This window comes from Watersipora subatra, chromosome 9 (genome assembly GCF_963576615.1).
Source record: "Watersipora subatra chromosome 9, tzWatSuba1.1, whole genome shotgun sequence".
Taxonomy (NCBI): Eukaryota; Metazoa; Bryozoa; class Gymnolaemata; order Cheilostomatida; family Watersiporidae; genus Watersipora; species Watersipora subatra.
The window spans coordinates 49645542-49667740 of record NC_088716.1 but is presented as its reverse complement, the minus strand read 5'-3'; the positions used below and the strand labels follow the sequence as shown (position 1 = coordinate 49667740).

At 34.1% G+C, this 22199-nt stretch overlaps 1 protein-coding gene across 1 annotated transcript; it reads left to right on the top strand.

The window, feature by feature from the left end:
• Window positions 1-992: 992 nt before the first annotated feature.
• Window positions 993-11798, top strand: LOC137403839 (uncharacterized). Its single transcript, XM_068089907.1, has 7 exons — window positions 993-1338; window positions 2324-2434; window positions 3806-4039; window positions 4834-4899; window positions 7153-7191; window positions 9618-9693; window positions 11489-11798. Exons 1-7 carry the CDS (start codon window positions 1215-1217, stop codon window positions 11676-11678), a joined length of 840 nt encoding a protein of 279 aa, XP_067946008.1. The 5' UTR covers window positions 993-1214; the 3' UTR covers window positions 11679-11798.
• Window positions 11799-22199: the final 10401 nt, after the last annotated feature.

Sequence of the window (22199 nt, the reverse complement as noted above, 5' to 3'; positions counted from 1 at the left end):
CTCAGACGTTGTCAGGATGGCATTTGGTGAGATAGATGCTTTTAACCAATAAGCTTACTCTATAATTGTAATTATGTGACAAGGTAGTATTAGTGACCACAGCTGCATTTTTGCCTTTGCGTCTATCAAAACAGGACAGGCTTACTGAGCTTTGCTCTAACAGACTATCTTGAAGGGTTCCTCGTACCACATTTGAAAAGATTTTATCAGAAAGTATAGATAATTGTCAATCATTTGAGATTTTGTTTGTTGTTGTAGGTGATCTGACTGCCAGGATATTTAAAATTAAAATCAACTAAACCATACGGCAGTTAAAACTTACAGAAGTAAAAGACTTTAAAAAGGACATTGATAGTCGCACTTCCTGTTTGTCTCTCTCTCATTATGACATTGGCTATTGCCTTCAAGTTTCAGTGTTACGAGTTTTTATTAATATACAGTATATTTAATTTTTATTCGCCCATAATTGTTAAAATAAAATTTTAAAGATAGCCTCAGATTCATGCTGCCAAAGTTTCAAATAATTTAAATATGGGTTGGTTCAAACTCATTCCAGTTTTCCTTTAAATTCTGTATAAAAATATAAGTACCCAATGTCAGTGAGGCCGTACATTTATCTTTTAAAAAGAAAAATGTATGACAAATGTCATCATTTTCGGTAAATCTGAGCCAACCTTTTTTTATCGAAGCGTTTCCCCGCCGATTATGTTTTATCGACTTTAACTTTTTAACATCTTGGCTGTTAGATCACCCAAAACATCGAGCGAAATCTCAAACGATAAAAAATATCTATCATTTTTGATAAAATCTTACAAATTTTGACAAGAGTCACTCTTTAAAAAGTGTGTGTTTGGCAAGCTGCCAATGCATAACACTTGTATAAGCTGGGTGATAGTATCTAACGAGATATGTCCATATGTGTGAGCTGCTGCTTTGCCACGACAATATATCCTTTAATATCACAACTATATAGTAAAACTGAAAACGCTATTAATAAATGGATTTTTAGTGAAACTGGTAAATGAGCCATATCAAGCTTGTTTCATGGTTGGGTAGGCACGTATTTATACCATTATGCAAATTACTGCTTCCCAAGCTTCCATGGACATGTATCGGGTTGCTCATTTGAGAAGGTCTTACAAAGAAGTAAAAGGTAGCTTTTCAACACACTCAGTATTTCAATGATCAGAATAAGGTCTACCTTTTGAGAGAAAATGCAGCTTTTTTTGGTGCTAGCACTTGTTCAGTTGTGTCAAGGAGTTGTGTTCTTCACCTATAAGGAAAACTACAGTACCCGAGGAACAAGAGTCGTGTATCGACCAGATGGAGGAATACAAGGTGAGTAAATATCTGGTACCAATTTATTATAGACCACTTGCCAGTAGCGGAACTTTAATTACAATTTATTACCTGTAGCGGAACTTACTAAGACTTTACGTGCAAAAGTGTCGAAAAATACGAGATTAATCACTCTACTAGCCATGACTAAAGATTATGTAGGAAAAGTAGTTAACCATGAGTAGATTCGGTACAAAATGTTTTCTGGTTGGAGAGCCTCTTTTTCAAACCTGGTCATATTCTAATTGTAACTATTTAGATAATATGATAAATTAAACTCTGGCATTCTTCGGTTGTGTTTCCATCACAGGTCAACCACTTTTTTGTATGAACCTTTGCTGTATTTGTCCACATACGTACCACAACATTAATCAAGTTTTCAACATGCTATCTACTTATTAAAGCAAGTAAATTATTCTCAAATTCACAGAAATATTAGTCTACATGTTAACATTTCTTACAAGTTTGTTGGAGGTAGTTCTCATTTTCGCATTTACGTTAACAAACTCGGTCTTCAATTTGGTTTTAAAACTACAGAACTGAATAAAGATTAAAAAGGAGTTTTCAAAACTATGTGGTTGACTTGCTCCGAGTTTATTGTAATGTTGTCAATAACACAGAATCAATTTATGTGCTGCTTCTTTACCTTATCAGCACACCTTATCTATGCAAATGAAACATTGTTTGTTACAAGATGTTTTATACATGATGTCGCATTACTATTTATACATATTTTATATTACTATGATATGTACTTGCTGCTCTGTTTTTGATAATGTATTATTATATTTATTACCAGACTAAAGTGCTGAGCTCTCTGTAAATATATTAATCAAATCGATACTAAAACACATAACGTATTATATATGGTAGCAGAGGCCTGATGGATGATGGGTTTATGTATATTCCTTTCTTTGTACTGTGCCCAAAAACCTCTTCTCAACCTTTGAAGCCTGCATACCGGTTATGGTATCTTTTTATGTAGATTATGAACTACGGCGATGCATTGTCTTTTATTCTGGCTACAGCACCAACACGAGCACTGTAGATTTTACAGCTTACGATCAGCGACACTACATGGACTACTCTCCTAAAGGTATAACAACACTGTGGTAACAGTCTATGATTATTGCAATATAAATTAGCATTAAGATTAATTCTTTTGTGCGATTGACACTTGACTTAATTAAATACTCTTTCACCAGAATTCATAATAGTAAAGTTGTAAATCCATTTGAAGGATGCAATAATAGAACCTACCAGAATGAATAGGAGAGACCTGGTATTAGTCATACCTGTGGTAAATTATTCAGCTTTGGGTGGACATGCCAGACAAACCGCCGGTTTTGTTATCCACTAAATTGGATCTATTGAGTATGCATGATCCGCCTAACGCCTTGTTTAAGTGGTTACCATAAACATTTGCCAACTCACAGAACCAAATTTAGCTAAGAAATCGTCAGTGATTAGATACTGTCCAGACTGCTCTACTACCTTTGCATACTTGATAAGTTTGCAGAACTTCTATTCAGTGTTTTGTTTGGTTTTAACAACGAGAATTAACTTTGATATTGGGCTAAAAGAGAGCATGTAGAAATTATAGTCAAAGTTGATGGCTGGTCCACTGCAGTTCATTACTAGTAGAGTTTGAAAAAAGCTGAAAACAGAAAATAGAAAATACTAAGTCTTTTTTTCAGCAACATGCTTAATTTGTAGAGCTACTGACAAACAAGACAAGAGAGCAGTGTGTGTGTGTGCACTATTATACCTCGTAGATCGATTATGATGTCTGCTAAGCTTACTGCGAGCAGAGGTTGTGTGCATGTTTTCAAGAGCTCTGTGATCTTGGTTAGACATGGCTGATTCTAGTAGTAAGGGAACATTAAGGACTTGAGACATGTCATTTGCAGAGAGAAACATAAAGTTTAATGTCATTCGTGTCACCACTAGTAGCCTTTTTTGGGAGTTGAACCCCGACCTGTTGCTTGCAGGTCAGGAGTTCTAGGTCATTAGGTTGCTGCTAGAGAGTAGCAACGCAACCGAATTCAATGAGTTCAGTTCATCTTTAGAGGGCCTTTTCATGAGGCAGAAGAGAGCTAAGTAGCTTAGCAACTGTCAAGCAGCTTCACCAGTTTATAGTAATTAGCATATCCCCTTGCATCTTTTATAGTATAATTATGCAAGTGTGGAAATGATGATTTACCGCACACCCACAAAGGATACACTCTGTAGCCTTTTGTCCTGATGATACTTGACAGTGTTGAGGGCTTGTCACCTAAATAAACAGGTTTCAATTAAACAAAATAACCTTTAGACTATTTTCATGCCGCCTTCACACCAACTGTAAAGCTATGCATAAATAAATCAAGTTAAGAATATCATTACAATAATAGAAAATAATTCCTAATTACTCAACGATGACACATCAGATGATTGAGTAAACTTCCACGTTGGTGTTTCCTTTTAGGCAAGTATTTCTATATGGATGACCGCCACATGACTCTTACTCCAAACCGATGGGTTCACTATCAAATCTCAGCATATAAATCAGATGGTACAAGAGACTGTCTTCCTTCAGACTGGTACTCTCTAGTAAAACAAGAACCAATTTCCTTTTTTTTTGTGCCTCCAGTAGAAAAGATTCGATACTGCAGGCTTGATACGGCATCGTATAGCTCATCTATAATCCCGTGTTCTCAAGGTATGTCTAGCTCTGTCATAACAAATGTCTAATTTATACAGCACTCAAAATTTATCAATCAAAATTCTGGACATGGTTTGTATTGAAGTATGTCCTAGTGAGCATAATAGGCTTGTATTTGTGTCTAACCACCTCAAGCATTGTTTGTTCTCTTTTTCTCAAGTATGCACATGTATATCATAGCATTCAACGGAGTAGCTGGCTGGCTAACATGACTTTTTCCACAAACTATTTTCCTAAAATGTTTTGCCTAAATTATGTTACAAACATGTTAAACTGAGTACGCAACAGCTGCTATCTGAATGTTAATTTTTAAACCTAAAAGCAAAAAAACCCATGTGTTTGATAACGCTTTTTGTTTATACATCTGTTACTACTAGCAGATGTTTACAGTTTGAAAGTATATATGCTGTATTATAGCATATTGAAAAATATGATGTAAAACATACTTTAAAACACGATGTGCAAGACATTGTGAAACATGGTGTGAAACACCGATGTGAAAAACAAATTGAAACACGATGTGCAAGACATTGTGAAACATGGTGTGAAACACCGATGTGAAACACAAATTGAAACACGATGTGCAAGACAATGTGAAACAAGATGTGAAACTCAATGAAAAACACGATGTTAAACGCTTATATAGCCAATAACTGTCAGTCCATTACAGTATCATTACATTCTCTGTATACCTACTATAAAAACAAGCCATTGTACATGCGTTGTCAAGCTAGATATTCCCCATAAACCCATAAGTTACTAGTGTTTCTATTTTCATGTTTGCTTTTCAGTGCTGGCTGGTACATCCAACGGTACTCTGCATGGTGGACAGTTTACTAGTACAACAGTTCAACCAGGTTAGTTAATCTGTCTGCTGTATCCATGACTCGTGCCAAGTTACCCTTGGATCGATTGATTATCAAGGAACTGCTAAGCATGCTTTTGGCTTGACTTCAACAATTCAGCTTGTAATAAAATAAGCTTCACGGTAAACGATTTAAGTGTTTGGTGGTGATTTTTAAGGTAGACGATTTGAAAATAGCACCATTTAAAGGGATATCACCAATCTTACCTCCACCATATCTTATACCCACCATATCTTACACCTGATGATTATCAGACTGAGTGATACTAGAACTAACATGCATGGGCCTTGTATTCTTATAATAAGCTCATTACAAGGCTTTTCGTGCATACGGGTATTCATGAAATAAATGTTTCTGATTATCACAAACACACACTAGCTTCTTTTTAATTTAAGATATACAAAAATATCAGCAACAAGTTAGAACTTTTTTTACATTATAATAATATCACGATATATAGCGAATCGTCTATTTGCAATATCAAATCGTCTAGTGACTCTTGGAAAACATGTATATTTGGTATTAATTACATTTTCTCTTACTAACGAACACTATGTCTGATCTAAAAACAACCACTGACCTTTTTGTTGCGCTTAAGTGTTGTATGAGTAAAGTTCAATAGTGAGTTTTCCATTTGCTTAATGGAATAATTTTTGAAGAATGGTTTTATCATCATAAATACACAGACGCAATTTTAAACTTTTCAAGTAAAAAATCTAAAATCTAAAAATATTTAAAACTGCATTTGTTTCACTTGAAATTAATCTGTGGGTTTCACATAATCCTGACTTAACAGACTAGCTATTAAAACTTTGCTGACTCTTCGCATGCTAACTATGAAGAATAAAATTATGTTAACTAAGACTAACCATGATAAACTGTCCATTACAAAGTTATTTAATATTGCTACAATGCAAACTCTATAATCTCAGTGACATATTATCTTCACACATCTTCTCAGTGACATATGTTCAATTTATGTGACACAAACCTAACAAACTGCTCTCTTATTAAAAATATATAATATGCATATCTACATAATACAATAGTGAAAACAATTGTGTGACTTTTTTGTTATTCTTAAAATGAATTTGACATTAAATTTCCTTAACGGTTACGTCATAGGAAATAAGAAATATGTGCGAATGGCTGGCTTTAGATTAATTTGTGAATTGTCATAATCTATAATATTTTCAATTTCCATCTAATCTTAACCTCTTTCCTAAATACATGTTGAAGGATATGACAGGTATGACTGTATATTTACAGTATTTTTTATATTTTCATTATATTCACTTCTTTCTGCATTGCCTCTTGAAAATTAATATGAAACTTTCACAATCCAAAAAGCAAGTTAGTTTGCTGCAATGTACACAAAAAATACATTTTTACTGTTTATTGTAAGAATTTGTGCTCGATTGAGAGTTTTACAAAGTACACATTTATTGCAGTATATTCAATTGAGGTGGTTACAAGCGAAATAATTATAAGCAATAATTTTCAAAGTATAATATGGGAATTTACCGATTACAGGCTAAAAGCCAATGAAGAAATATGATGCTGAATACATGTTCTAGTGATAGTATTAGCTACTCACAATCATTTGATTCACAACACACCCTAGTGAGCATTTCACATGTTATTTCATTTGGTTGTTTAATATTTCATATGTGTAACATGTAACATCACTACTACAATGTTATGGTTATGTTTAATATTGCATACGTGTAACATGTAACATTACTACTACAAAATTATGGTTATGTTAAATAATATCAAATCCTATGCTTTGCTCAAATGACTGGGCAGCAGAATATAACAGATACACCACCGCAGGTCAAGGTCATAAGCAATAAGTACTCACTAGTAGCAGACAAGCAAACAGTGCTAGCTAGCTAGCTACACTTCCTTGCTCTAATAGCTAAGGACCCCATGTCATGCACTGGAGCTCCAAGGGTTGTGATTGGTCTGGGTAAACTTGGGTGTAATTTGGTGAAGTGAAATAGCTTTTTTGTTATGATTTTTTCCAATTAGTTTTGAACCAGAACTATTAATCAAAAACCATAGATTTATGAATGACTCTAGTTTTCATTAACAATTGCTGCTATATTAACAAAGAATGATACTCATTAACATTGTACACACATTTAGTAATTGATTTTGTCAGTTTAAAAAATTTTAAGGATAAGTTTTTCGATTATATCTCACTTCTAGCCTCATCTTTCTCATTTTTCTATTTTACAGAATGCATGAAACTTCTCTGCAAAAAGTTCTTCCTCAGTGGTAAGTGTTTCTTTCTAGATGCAGTATTGATATACATGTAATTAATATCAATCAGCTGTTGAACTTCGATAATTCGGCTCTGTTCTCAGAATCTAATCATGCAATTTAGAAATTCATGGATTTATATTGATACTTAATATTCTTATATTTTATGGTCAGCTTAAAATGACTTGAATGTGTGAGAACTGGTCTAGCTTGTTTTCAATGTTCTAATTTTATACAATTTGGTAAAAATCTGCTAAAAATATATTAACACCAAAGAGCAAACAAAGTTTTTTCATTCAACCACCCAGTCTTAGCAAAATAAAAAATAAAAAACGAACTGATCACAGCTCTCAAATACTACAACTCATGTGACTTTTAATTTGTATAAAAAAAAAACTTTCTTACATTTTCTATCGGGCCATTGCTTAGATAAAACAATCTCTTCATAAAATTTTGTGTTTAAGCAGAGATCTTTATGCAGAACCATCTAAATGCGGGTCATTGTACTCATCAACATTTTTATAACGGGCTACATTCTACATACACATTTGGCTACAGCCAGAAAAGAGTAACTATAGTTTTGACAAGACAGTTGAAAAGGTACACATAGAATGCTTGTTGAATTGTTGTTTAGGGCAGCAAACTGATGAGTGTAGAATGATATCACTGGTAGCTGATTTTATCAGTTATCCTATTGAATAGGACCAAATTGTTCTTGCAGCGGGTTAAAACTACCTTACTTTGCGTTTTTTTTGATCACACCCTCAAGGTACGGCCACATGTAACCAATTATCCGTTAATCTGACCGAATTCACAAAATTCACAGATTTATTCGGCAGAATATCACAGAATTATCTGAGCTGTGCATATGCTCACTGAATTCGCTGATGAAACGCTTTTAATTGGGTAAACGAGTTATTATCAAGCAAGATTCTAGCAGCTTTTGTGATTAGTATAGTCCAAGACACGTATGACGACACACAATAACAGTACGAGTGCAATTCAACATAGTACATACAATGCAATTGCTCAGATTGCTCTATTGTTGGTTTTCATCATACGGACACTATGTCTACAAATCTTTTCTTTTTTCATAATAACAATTTTATTTTTAGCAGCAAAAGTTCCGTGGTAGAAAAAGTTGCCATCTTTAGCTCAACCAAGTCAGTTCCATCGTATTTACTATGGCGAATTGCTGTAATTATTTTCTTGCGTGTCGCCTTATGTGCTTCTGACTACGTAAATTTTAAAAGCTGTTAGAATCGCACTCGATAATCAACAATAGCACAATATCAGCAATTGCATCGTATGTACTATGTTGAATTGCACTCGTACTTTTATTGTGTGTCATGTGTCTTGGACTATGCTAATCGCAAAAGCCTTTAGAATCGTGCTTGCTAATAACTCGTTTACCCAATTAAAAGCATTTTGTCGACGAATTCGGTGCTCATGCACAGCTCAAATAATTTTGTGGTATTTGGTCGAATAAATCTGTGAGTTCTGTGAATTTTGTGAATTCGGTCAGATTAACGGATAATTCGTTACACGTGGCTGTACCTTTAATGTGGTTGTAGACTAATAATGTGTAAATATTTAAGTGATGAGTATGTGAAAATAATATTTTAAGGTCAAATCTTTTACTAATTCTACTGCATCGATCGGCAGTTCTTAATGCCTGTGCTAATGTGGTACTAAAATGTCTGCAAGTATATATGTATATTATAAAAAAGTTGTTGTTAGAAAAAAGTTTTCATTTCCAAAAGATGGATAGCATTTAGGTAAAACATTTATTTATAAAGGATAATTTGCTATTTTTTTGATACATCATTAAATGTGTTTTTAATACCATAGTTGGTTTTCAAACTGTCAATAACCATGCACATACATTCTGGTGAGTTGAAAAGACAACTTCTGTTTCAAATGAATTAAAATAGGGGTTTTGCAACTAGAAGGCTCTGCTTAACAACTCTGTTTTAGCATCCTGTTTTACCTGAACTCGGTCCACTAGGCCCTTCAGAGTTTTAACGGCCGTTAGTCATTTTTATGGCTAGATAGCTTTCTTGCTAGTGGGCTGAGAGACAATTGACTAAATTTATAAGGCTGCCAAATAAGCAAAAAACTTTGTATTCAAAAATAGCTGAGCTCTGAACAGAGAAGTTTTATACAGCCATTCACAAACTAATAAATTCAACTCTGGCCGTTATACTAGTATTGGTTTTAGCAGATGCAAAACTGTTGGAAATCAGGCTAGTTGGTCACGCAACTTATTAGTCCAGTAGTTTTGTTCCTGAGACTCAAGATGTCTCCAAGGCTGTTCAAGTTTGAACAGTCTGGTTCATTTACACTTTTAAGAAATGTTTGGTATTCTAAATTGTTGGTAAGTTGCTTTCCTGTTCTATATATTTACAAAGTTTTCTCATGTATTTATTTTACTTTTCCAGTGCTGATTACTATTCCTATCCTCGTCGCAATTTTACTATTGCTGGCATTAGCAGGCCGCAAGCTCAGAGAAGCCAAGTAAGTTGTTAAAGCCTTTTTCTACTAAGTAGAACAACAAGTCTGGTTGTTCTACTCTCACTTTTCTTAAAGATGAACTTGCACCAAATTGCAGTAGATTTGATTAAAAAGTATTCGCATTTTTCTATCATTTGCAATTTTTTTTATGTTTGAGGTGATCTAATTGCCAGGATGTTTCAATATTAAAATCAACAAAACTTGAACAACGTTAAAATGCTCAGATCAAACGATCTTGTGATTATGACGCCAATAGTTGGAAAATAACTGACAGAATAGAGATTCATAATGCTGCAACTTGAACACAATAGCCGATATCATCTGAGGCAATTATAGGAACTAGTGATCATCCTTTCACACATATTTTTCTTCTGAGCATTGTAACCGTGATCAAGTTTTGTCAATTTTAATTTTGAAACGTTCTGGCAGTCCTCAAACACCAAAAACAATCGCAAGTGGTGGAAAAATACCGATACTTTCTGATAAGATCTATTAGATTTCTGTGTAAGTTCACCTTTTATGATAAATGATTTGAAAACTCAAATTTGTATTGTGTTGGTGTTTAAAATGTTAGAACATTGTCTCAGACCTGTAAACAGTTAATTATAACCATTTACTGTGAAGTTTGTTTTTACAAACATGCGTTTGATACTAAAAGCTAGTTTAACTATATAGTTAATGTAAAACTTACATGTAAAAAACAAACCAAAATGTAACAAGTTGATGAAGGATACTGTACTTTTAGCTCAGGCATCAAATTTATAGTAATCCGAACTTCCATTCTTTAAACAGTCCATTTGTTTTACTTCCTGCCTTTTAAAGCAATCATACACCTGCTATAACAACAGCCAAGTCAATTTGATGGCATTATTGTAATTGGATTCTTTTGATTGGAAATCTTTTCCTTGTTTCATTCTGTTTGATTCATCACTCATTTGTTTCCCAACTTTGGAAGATGCTGAACAAAAACTGAAAACTTACATTTAGGTTAGCACAATAAAAGTTGTCAGCGGTAAGTAGTAATAACTCCAAATAATAAATCAAGTATATTTAATAGAAATTAGTACAAAGTTGCTGTCGAGTGCATCCTTCAACTTTGTGCCTTTAAATGAATAGTTCATCTAAAACAATGTAGAACCTTTTTGTTAGAACTATGGAGCCAAATATTTAGCCTACATGTACATCAATGTCATGTGTATAATATGTATGCTTACAATTCATCTATTATGGCATGTGCTTTATAAGTTTCTTTGGTTTACAAAAAATGACTGTGCAGCTAGATTTCATTTGGTAGATGATTGTTAATATAAGGAAAGTGGTAATAATTTGTTGTACTTAATTTGGAGCTAAGCTGTGCACTGCTAAGTTGCGTCAAAGCAGGGTTGAACATAAGTGTAAACAAGCTAAATTATTTTTTAACTTCTTAAAAGTGCTGCTAGCGGTCTAGTTTTTAATACAAGAAAATACAGCAGTAGCGTGAGATAATTCAGCATAAATTCAAATCCAGTAAAATAACTCCATTTTTCCTTTATTTTTGGTTATTTCTATTCTCTTTCGTTTGACCCTGAATTATTCATAAAGATTACCAGTCAATTTTTATCATCGTTTGATTATATAGGCACTTGTATGACACCTATGCCAAATTATATGTACTGGCCATGTGCAGATAGATTACTCTTTCTTAGTAAAATAACACTTTACTTTTTATTAAGCAAGAGTAGTCATCTCTTGAGTAGAATTGGCCAAAGTGCTTGATTTTACAGCATGCTAGTTTTCTCTAAGAGAATATTTTTTGTAGAAAGAGAAATAGGAGAAATGAAGACATGGAGACAAGTCAGCCTACACCTCTTTCTAGTCAGTCATATCTGACAGCCACAGGCCACTGCAACACATCTGTAGTAGTAGACGTACCCCCGCCAGACTATAAAGAGTTAGAGATAGTCGATGATCCACCTCCGTACCAACTCTATGACAATCATTTCAACTAATCATTTCACTGAATTTTTTAATAGTTTTTCTCAGTATGCGATTGGTTGAGGTCCATCAAATAATGTTAAATTATATTTTATTTTGTTCTATACTATGTTAATAGAAATAATAAATAGCTATTCTCTTTCAAGCTTGTTATATTAAATTTTCTATTTAAAAGTGAAATGTGTTAACTGCGCTGTGTCAAGACTTAAACCTGATGAATGGTGCAATGCCAGTAATAAACATCACTTTGGCTAGTTGACAACAAACATTTATAAATGAAAGATAAAAGGGAAAAATTGAATTGGTCTCTAAAAGTAGTGACCTATGGTACTGGTCAAGACTTGGTAAGGGGTATAGAAAAATACTGATGGTAAACCATGAAACCTGAAAAGTGCAGTAGCGTGAAACAGAAATCAGAGAAGAACATCAAGCTGAAAAAATAAAAATATGATTAACCTAATCCAACACTCTAGTTTTATAAGTCAAATAAATTTCACTAGAGTGAACTTTACTAGTGAATTTTGCTAAAGCTCATTTCTTGCTTGCGCAGTCATTAGACATTAGAGCTAACACCTGACATTCTACAAAAACAAATTATAGCACTAATTGTTTTTTGTTATATTCACTTACATATTGATTATTTTATTACTGCTTCTATATGTAGTTGATATCTTTTAATAATACATAACAGCTAATGCAGCTTGAGTTGTTAGGCCTTAGCTAATGATAGCAAGGATATATTGACCTTTCAACTCATTCGCTGCAGAGAAACATCCTATGCCAGAAAACAACGCAGTTTAAAATTGAAACTTTGAAGTACATATAGGTGATTATTTTTGTAGCCGTAATCAAAATTACCTAAAGCTGACATTTTGAACATAACTAAAGTACATTGTGATAGAATATTATTGATAAACTTTTCTCTCTCTATCTGTATCTCTCTATATTACAACAATGGCTGTCTTATGGTTTTATCACTGGCTTCCATATAGCCCTGTTGTCTACCTTCTATTACCATCTGTTTGTATCCAGTTCTCTCAACTTCATGTTACACTCAGCTACATCTTTCTTTCTCAGTCTGAGTCAACCCTGATTCCTCTTTCCTTTAAAGAATTTCAAATAATATTTGAAATTATTATATTACATACTTATTATATACTATTATATTATAATAGTTGTCTTGGCAATCGCTTATGGTGCATTCTTTGAACAAGCCCCAACCATCGTAAGCCTTTTTCTATTATGATATCTGCCTACCATGGCTCAGAGGCAAGTACGCCTGTGACCCATGCTACTAACCATGCTCTAAATATACAGTGCACCCTCGAGATACGATGTTAATCCGTTCCAAGGTTTGCATCGTATAGTGAAAAAATCGTATGTAGGGGTATAGAAACCATTGTAATTACACAATGCAAAGAAAAAGGGTAAAAATCGTCCAAAATTTTATAAAAATGTTGTACATATTAAAAATTAGTAACAAAATAATATGATAATTTTAGTAGCTATAGTTACCTACAGTAACTGCATTGTATTAAGTGCTCCTAGTGATTATAATCTGCAAAACTGTAAAATGCAGCATCATGTGTGTACGAAATGCAGTACGCACGGTAAGGAGTTCTTACTATCAAGAAGTACGTACAACAAGCTTTTAATTCACTTCAAATATGTTTATCTTACTAAACACACATTCAAAGCTAGTTAAAGCTGAGTTTCAGTATGTATTTTTAACTATTTCATTAAATTTTTACTTTTCATCACTAAAATCTTTTCGCTTCCCAGCTTTTACTATAGCCTTTAGCGAGTCAAGTTAAAACCTTTTGAAACCTAACTTGACTGTAAAGGCCGTGCGTTGCAATTCTCAAAAGCGGTCTCTCGTACACTTGACCATATAATGGTCATTAAAAAATGAAATTTTATTTACTATACAATAGCGTACGCACATACCTTTGGAGTAACGTGACTTGAGCTGTTGATCTAGTTTATTATTTTTGGGTAGTGAAAAGCAGAAATTGCCAGGAAGACACAACTTTGCTGCTGGTACAGAGAGTGCTCGAAAAAAATAAGCTAACTTAGTGCGGATTATTACTTATTGAGGATGACGCTTGCTCGTGCACTTTAAATGCTGGTGCAGTGCAGAAAATTGCTAGCTGGCTAACATTTGTAAAAGGATTCAAAGAAGGTTGTACAGTAGTTTGTCTTGAATGAAACGGGCACAAAAATCAATGTGCCCATACATACAGAGGTTTGTACGTATTTATACCCTAAACGGCAAGGTTTTAGCATCTTCTAGAAAGTAATATGAATGCGTCAACTATCTTGAGTAGCTAGTTATATATGAGTTACATACATACGATGATTTGTATTTACGTAGTAAAAAACAGGCCCATCTGCAAAGACATGGTTAAACAAGAAAATAAAACATAAAATCAAAATGAAATAAATAAAACATAAAATGTATTGAATAAAGCACGAAAAAAATGCCAAACAAAGAAGATAAATAATGATATGCTTTGTACAGTAATGTTTTTATGTACCAGTTCACATCGGTAAATTAACACTTCACACTTTTCTGTCAATGTAGGTTTTTATGTTTCTTCTACATCCCGTGTATTGCTTTCAACTCCTTCAAGTCATCAGTCGTAAGCTCCTCCTTGTGCTTGCTTTAACGAATTTCTTCTTATTTTTAATAATTGCAATTGTTGACTGGTTGCGAACATATTCCTTGGCAATATTAACAATACAGGCGTCTTCTTCCTATTTATTTATGACCTCCAACTCTGTTGTCATGGAAATCATTTTTACTTTGTCTTGTAGAGGGATTATAACGCTAAAATGGATACTCGCTCTCGATTATGTGCTTTTCACAAAATTTCCCACGTAGAACGCTGACCTGAGAGAAGTCGGTCATCGTGTCTCCTCTAAACGTTGTGAAATTTTTTCGGCAAACCGCATTTCGGCGTCGTTGTTATTTCGACCTGCGTTATGAGCACACCGACCGCCAAATTTTAACTCGGGCGAAACTTTTCTCAAATTCGTATGGTGCAATAAAATTTGTATAGCGAGGTGAAGATATCACGATGTTTAATTTCGTAAGGTGAAAAAATCGTATATCAGGGTAATCGTATCTCGAGGGTGCACTGTAATTAACTAGTATAAGGGGTGCTTGCAAATCAATTTGTTCTCTGCTTTCACTTTTGTGGGACACTCCTTGGGTTAAAAGCATGTAATGGGTTCTGGTCATCAAGTTTGCATTTTTATGCAAATTTTTATTATGCTGTTTGCTTGCTCGCTTTAATGCATGTCCGTCCTTGCGTTAAACAAATATAAAAGGCCTAAAAAAGATATCACTCCGATTTGAATTAGGTTCAGAAGTACGTGATGTGTTGACATTGTGCATGTTAAAAACTGTACATATTAAAGATAACTTGAAAAAATAATTATCAAACGACAATATATTTCTGTAGTATGCTTTAATGAACCTTTAACCACGAAGCTTTTGTTGAAAGCACAAGAATTTACCGCAAAACTTGTTTACAGGTGAAGTGCTTTTCAGCTAACCACAATGGCTGGAGCATGAAAGAAAAGGGTTTTTGCTATTTCTAACTTGAAACTTTGATTGACACAATATGCGATTAAGTAGTATTACACACAAAAGGATGAAAATTAATTTACGCCTGACAATTGGTTAGAATCGTGGTGTGTGACATTTGCTAAATTACAAGTTGTTCCCTCTTGATTGGAAAATTCAGAATATGCAGTCATATATCCTGGGGCTGAACTTTATCGAAGATAAATCAACTTGATTAGAAATCAACATCAGAATAGATGACTTCTATTTCTGTTTATGTTGTACATATTGTTATTTACCAGTCTCACTTTTTTGTTTTTAGCAGGCTGTGCTCGAATTTTGCCTAAAGTTAAGTGGGTTCATTTTGCATGCGTAGTAGTTTGTATGTTATCTTACAAAGCCATATTGATTGAGTTAAAGAAAACGCGAAACCCGATTTGTAAGTACTTTGTCTTTTATAAATGCATTAAAATACAATACAGTATACAAAAACAAATATGCAATGAAAAAGTATGTCATATTTTTTGTTAGAAGTTGAGTGTAGTTATTGTGGCATCACATGAGAGTGTTATACATGTAGGTGATACTGATAGTTGAAACAGGTTGCTCATCAATAGATGTAAACTATAAGAAGTTAAAGCTCAGTCACAAGTGTAGTGCATCAATCTTGTTTCTTAACTGGGTAAAAAGCATTTTCTACTTCACGCTGGATATTGGAAGAAGAATTTCTGTCTAAAAGCTATTTAAGGAATGCATCTCAAAACATAAAATGAAACAACCAGTTATCTGTAGCTGTATAAAAACCAACTTGAATGGGTTGAACCAAACGCCCTAATTATTCATTTTATTTACCGGTTTAGTAACCTGTTGATAACTCTTGCTATTACTTTACACTATATCATGATAAATTACCAGTGATGTCAGCGAACTTTGGCAATTGTTGGTGATATCAATGTTCACACTATTACAGCCTGTTTCGTTTGGGCCAGTAAATACTCCGCGACATTGTGTTCTCGTTTTTCTTTTTTATTTTCCTTGGAGTAACATTTGTTTCAAACAAGTCCTCTAAAAATTAAATACTAGTTTTTCAGCAGCTAGCATAAACAATAAATAGATTAAGTTATCCAAGACAACAAATCACCAGTCAAAATAATGCAAATTGTACTATTGGCTGTCATTGATGCCTGGCAAACTATCGGAATAGTTTGCAGCTGTCAAACTTTCTCGATAGTTTGCCTTTAGTGTAATTATGTTCACCAGTATGTCAACACTTTACTGGTATTATCTGCGTTGCTTCGTCGATGCTATCAGTTTACTGTGCACATAGTTGATGATAAAGGCCGAAAGGACAATGGCGGCATATGGCGATATTGTGTGAACCAGCCTTTCAGACTACACCGTATACATAAATGAGTTCAGGTAGATTATAATATGCATAGAAAGTTATATTGCTAAATATAGATTACTTTTTCTAAATATATTTAAAGAGTTAAAAATGCGATATAACTTTGCCCAAAATATATTGATGAAAATTGACAGTGATAAATTGATAAAAAATGAAATTGAAATTGATAAATGCATTAAAGTTGAGTCAAGCCAAATATTCCTGCTTGGGACACAAATCTGGTCTATATCTATTACAGGAGTTTTAATTCTACAGTCAACTCGGATTTTTTTCAGCACAGGGTTCTGTAGGCAATTGGTATAAACTAGGCTCACAAAAAAGTAGGAGCATTAAAGATGAATCCACTCAAATTTTAGTATGTTGTCTCAGAACGTTTTTGTATTTTCCTATTTTTTGTGATTGTTTTTGATGTTTGTGGTGATCTGACTGCCAGGATGTTTAAAGAATAAAATTAACAAAACTTGATCTTTATCATCAAACTTTAAAACGTTCAGATCAAACGAAAAGGTGATTATGGCGTCTCGTTGCGAAGAGACTGACAGAATAGAGATATATGACTTGAACAGAATAGCTGATATCATCTATAGTAATGATAGCAACTATAGCAATATCAACTATAGCGATGATGTCAACTAGGATCATAACCATAGCAATGATAACAGCTACAGCAATATCAATTATAGCAATGATCAGAACTAGGACAACAACTGCACACGCCCATTTCTGACTGTTTTAACTGTGATAATGTTTTTTTTCGGTTTCTTGCTTCTAACATCTTGACCTTCAGGCTACCTTCAACTTAAAAAGTTACAGATGATAAAAACTACCGATAATTTCTAACGAAATCTAATAAAATTTGGTGTAAGTTCATATTTTAATGCATTTCCAACTAGTTTCCTAAGTTTTCAACTGAAACTACCACGTTAAGAGCATCTCACTTTTACCACTGCAAGATTAGCTTGAAATGCATATTTTCTGAACATTCACCTTGGTATTTCATAGTAAGCTTCAGCAAAGTCTGTTACGACATTCTGAATGCCTGAAAATTTTTTAAGAATACGCGGATTATGTGATTAAAAGGTAGGCAGTGTAACTTTTTACTTGTTCTGCCTGTTAAATATTGCATTGTCATTAACGTTTTAAGCAAGGGCGTACTAGCAGCTAGTACAAAAATGTGCCGACGGCTACTTTTGTATGAAGTGTGAGTGTCATGTTGTTTCACTGCCTAATTATAATTAGGGGAAGCCCCTACTGACGGAATCGATGAAGTTTTATTGCTTGTATCTTCCTACTGCTCGACAACTGCTAATATGATTTCCATTCTGACCAACCGCCAACATCAGCAGTTACTTTAGTGTTTTTTTATTAAGGGATTATTTGTTAATGAACTAAGGGTTCGCTAAAACCTTTACTAAATGTTGTAGTTGGCAAATTATGTTGGTAGTGTATGCTTGTGAGTATATGTACACAACCACATGCATTTGCATGTGCAGGCATATGTGTATGCATGTGCATTCATGTATTACATGTATGTTCATGTGCTGATGAAGTGTTTGTCATTCCATCTGTTCACTGTTGTGCTTGGAGGGAAGCTTTATGATGGGGTTCAGAAAGCTTTTGAGATTTAGCAGGTAAATGTCCATGAATAATGATACTTATAGATAGTAGATGATGCTCTCTGCAAATGTATCATATTTATGCTAGCTGGATTTTTTCTTTTGACCTTGAGTGAAGCAAGTTCTTTTTATGCATAATTCTAGTTGAATCTAGCTATAAAATGTTGTAAATTTACAAACATGTTGAACTTTAAAGTAGCATATTCCTGAAATATTTGTTCCCAATCGCTAGGTTCAAGTTTATTTCTTTGATTTTGTCAGGATTTGAAGTCAAAGGGTGGCACAGGTTGATAACTATCAGCTTCTTTGTCACAGGTTAGTTTATAATGAATTTGTCACAGTCAGACCTTCATATCACTTGATTTAGGCAAAATAAGTACAACACGATGGTAATTAGTTTTCTGCTCAAACACCTATTTGCATAAATTCTAGTGAAATAATATCACAAAGCAGTTATATTGAGATAACTGGACGCTGCGACCTAAGGTTTTGGAAAGCTAACCCTGGTAGATAATACGAAATGATCCTAACAAGGATTGTATTGAACATATGGTCTAGTGCAAGCATGTATGTGAGCTCATGGCAACCATTGCTTAACACTGAAGCCTACTCTTTCAACTGCAAATCCGCACAATGAAAGCAATAATTATATCAATTGTTGATGTGATTATCAATTGACAAAAGAAATGTTCAACAACAATTGGTTGAACAATGCTTTTGTTCAACCAATTGTTGGCTTTTTTAACTTGCGCTATTCTAGTCTATTGATCAATAACCAAGACGCATTGATTCAGCATTCCTTTCACACCCAGCAAAGATGGCTCCCATAAAGGTGTTCGCCTAGCTGCGACATGTGAAGGGAAGTGAACCCTCGGTCATGTCTAACCTACTGCTAGCAGGCAATTGCTGTCACTTTTTCATAGCAGAAATATCATGCTAACTTGTGCAACAAACGTACACTGTTGCCAAAACACTCCAAAAGTAGTTTGATCGACTGGAGGGAATTGAGAGCGAGGTTGAGGGAGAACTAGAAATAGATAGGGAGAAAGATAAAGATAGATAGGGAGATAGATGAAGAAGGAAGGAGGAAGGGAGGAAAGAAAAGAGGTAGAAAGGAGAAAGAGAATAAAGAGACTGAGGGAAAAAGTGAGGGAGGGAGAGATAATCAGAGAGAACTAAATGCGTAGGGAGATATATAGATATGGGTACACAGTACTCAGTGTGGCTGATTTGATTACTAATTCTTATGCTAAACAAGTTGATTACAAAAAGTATTGCTATTAAACAGTACTCTTGCCAATACTTCGAGAAGGTTTTAACAACCTGAAAATCTGTTATTTCTAGAAAAAAAACGAAGATGATGACTGAGAGTATTGTGTGTTCCAGACAAAATTCACAAGAAAAGGTGGGTCATCAAGTACATGTAAGTATGACAACATAGAAACTTGTTCAGATGGTATTGCCTGTTATAAAGTTTAGGCTTGTCTTCAGTTCTGTGATTGTTTCCGCCTTCTATTTCTCTGCGGAGTCAGGGTGGTAACACAAAGCAGCTGTATCTTTGTGGGCATGAGCTTTGACAGTAACATATTTCTGTAAAAGCATTTCTGTAGTTCTATAATGTATTCCTGTACACATACATGTATTCCTCTCCAACACCATTTAGCTCAAACGCTATCTAACAGTATCCAATACTCAATACCAACATTCAATACCGAATCAGGCAATATTTAATTTCTAATACTAAAATCTAACCTGAGCCTTGCTACACTGTACATAACAATCTCCAATGTCAATATGCAATACTGTCAACAAAAAATTCTAATAAAATTTTTAATATTCAGTAGTATTGTATTTAGTAATAGTAAATGGCAATATCATTAGCCCAAGTCTGTTTCTACCTGTCCTACTACAGGTACATGTAAACGACAGGTAGAAGCAGGTACATCATGGTCTGTGCATTAACTACAATCAGGGTTCATTCACTACCTAGACCTAAACTTTATACATTGTATTGAACCGAGATTAGCCATTGCCTAGACCCATTGGACAAGTCTGTTGTATAATTACACCCAGGGCATTGACTAGCCAATTTTCAAAGCTATAGATGTATGGTTTACTATCTTCATTGTGTATAATCTATTTACATAAATGTTTTTATTTATTGTGAGTATTTGAGTTTAAAGCAAATTATATATTGTATAATTTCTTAATCATGCAGGTCCACATTACATATAGGCCTGCATTACCACATAGACCGCATGTGGTAATGCAGGTCTATATTACATATAGACCTACATTACCACACGCCGTTGTACTTACCACGCTCGTCTCCAGTATTCTTATCAGAACTGGATCATGATTACATTTCATGGATTCATGTGTACAATTATTCTAATATGCCGCATAGTGGCTCTATGGTTTAGTGGTTGTGCGCTGGTTTTCAATCCGTAGACCCAAAAATCCTGTTTTGGTTACCGCGTGAAACAAATTATTTCCTAACGCACTGAGCGTGGCTTAAACCGATGGAAGGACAAAACTGGCTCTTATTATAGTAAAGAATAAACTGATCCTGACTCAGATCAAATGTGATGTCTGTTTAGCAAATTACTGCTAGCAGAGGCTGCAAGAGCTGTTAAGTTGCTTTGTAATTTTGACTGGAAACATACCTAGCTGCAGATAGCAATTTAAAGGGCTTTTTTGGGAATTGAACCCCCAACTTGTTGCAAGTCAAGTGTTTTAGACCTCTAGACCACGGTTGCTCTAGTACATCACAAAATGATTATGCATCTTATTTAATTTATATCAACCTAATAGGAAATTCTATGCTCACGTACTATTTTAATTTTAAAAAAAGAAAAACTGTTAGTTTAACAGAACTCCTCAACTCATCACACTCAGTTTAATGTTGCAATAAGGTTGAATGACGAGTTGACCTAGAAAATTTTCTTGCAGTGCACTTATGCTAGTGTACATGTTAGCTGATATCTCCAGTGACTTGCAATCCTTTTATTTTATATACGTTCTTCTGGTAGACTATTTGAGATCAGTTTTCAATATTAGGTCAATTTTAATATTGCATAACACTAATTACTAATATTAATTTAGTAGTATAATACTAAGCAAAACATTAAAAATCTTATTTTGTTTGTTGCAGGAAAGTAACAGAACAGACTTCCGAAAACTAAATCTGGAGAAAATCAGCGATTTTTCTGAAAACACGACATGCAATAATCCACTTGTGGTGGTGAGGTTCTCAACCTAGTTATCGTCTATAATATGCTCTTTAGTCTATTGGCAAGCATTTGCCTTTTTTTCTTTAGCTTTTAATTTCAGTGATTTTTCATCAATGTGAGCCATAGCCTGCTCACTGCCTTCAAACCGAGCTCTGCGCATTGATTAGCCAAACTATTGTGCACACGCAATTCATCAAAGTACGTGTGAATTCCATGTACAGTGCACCCTCATGATACGATTACCCTGATATATAATTTTTTTCAGCCTTACGAAGTGGAACATGATGGTTTTTTCACTTCACCATTCTAATCTTTTTTCATCATACAAATTCAACACAATTTTCGCTTGAGTTCAAATTTGGCAGTCGGTATGGTTAAATACGTCAAAATAACAAAGACGCCAAAATGCTGTTCACTAAAAGTATTTTTACAACACCTAAAAAAACAATGACTGATTTTTCTTGGCTCAGCAATTTCCGTGTGCAAAACAGTAATACTTTACTACTAAAACTAGTAGCAAAGTTGGAGTTTCGATTTCTTCATACAAAAGGTCAGACAACTTCTTTTAACCTGCTAACAAAAATCCGCGTCATTATGAAAACAGTATCATTTAGGCTTTTTTGCCGAATTTGATTAAAAACATTTTTAAACAGACCCGCTAAAATTTGTAGTGAAACCGAAAACCGAAACTGATAAACAACAAATTTTTA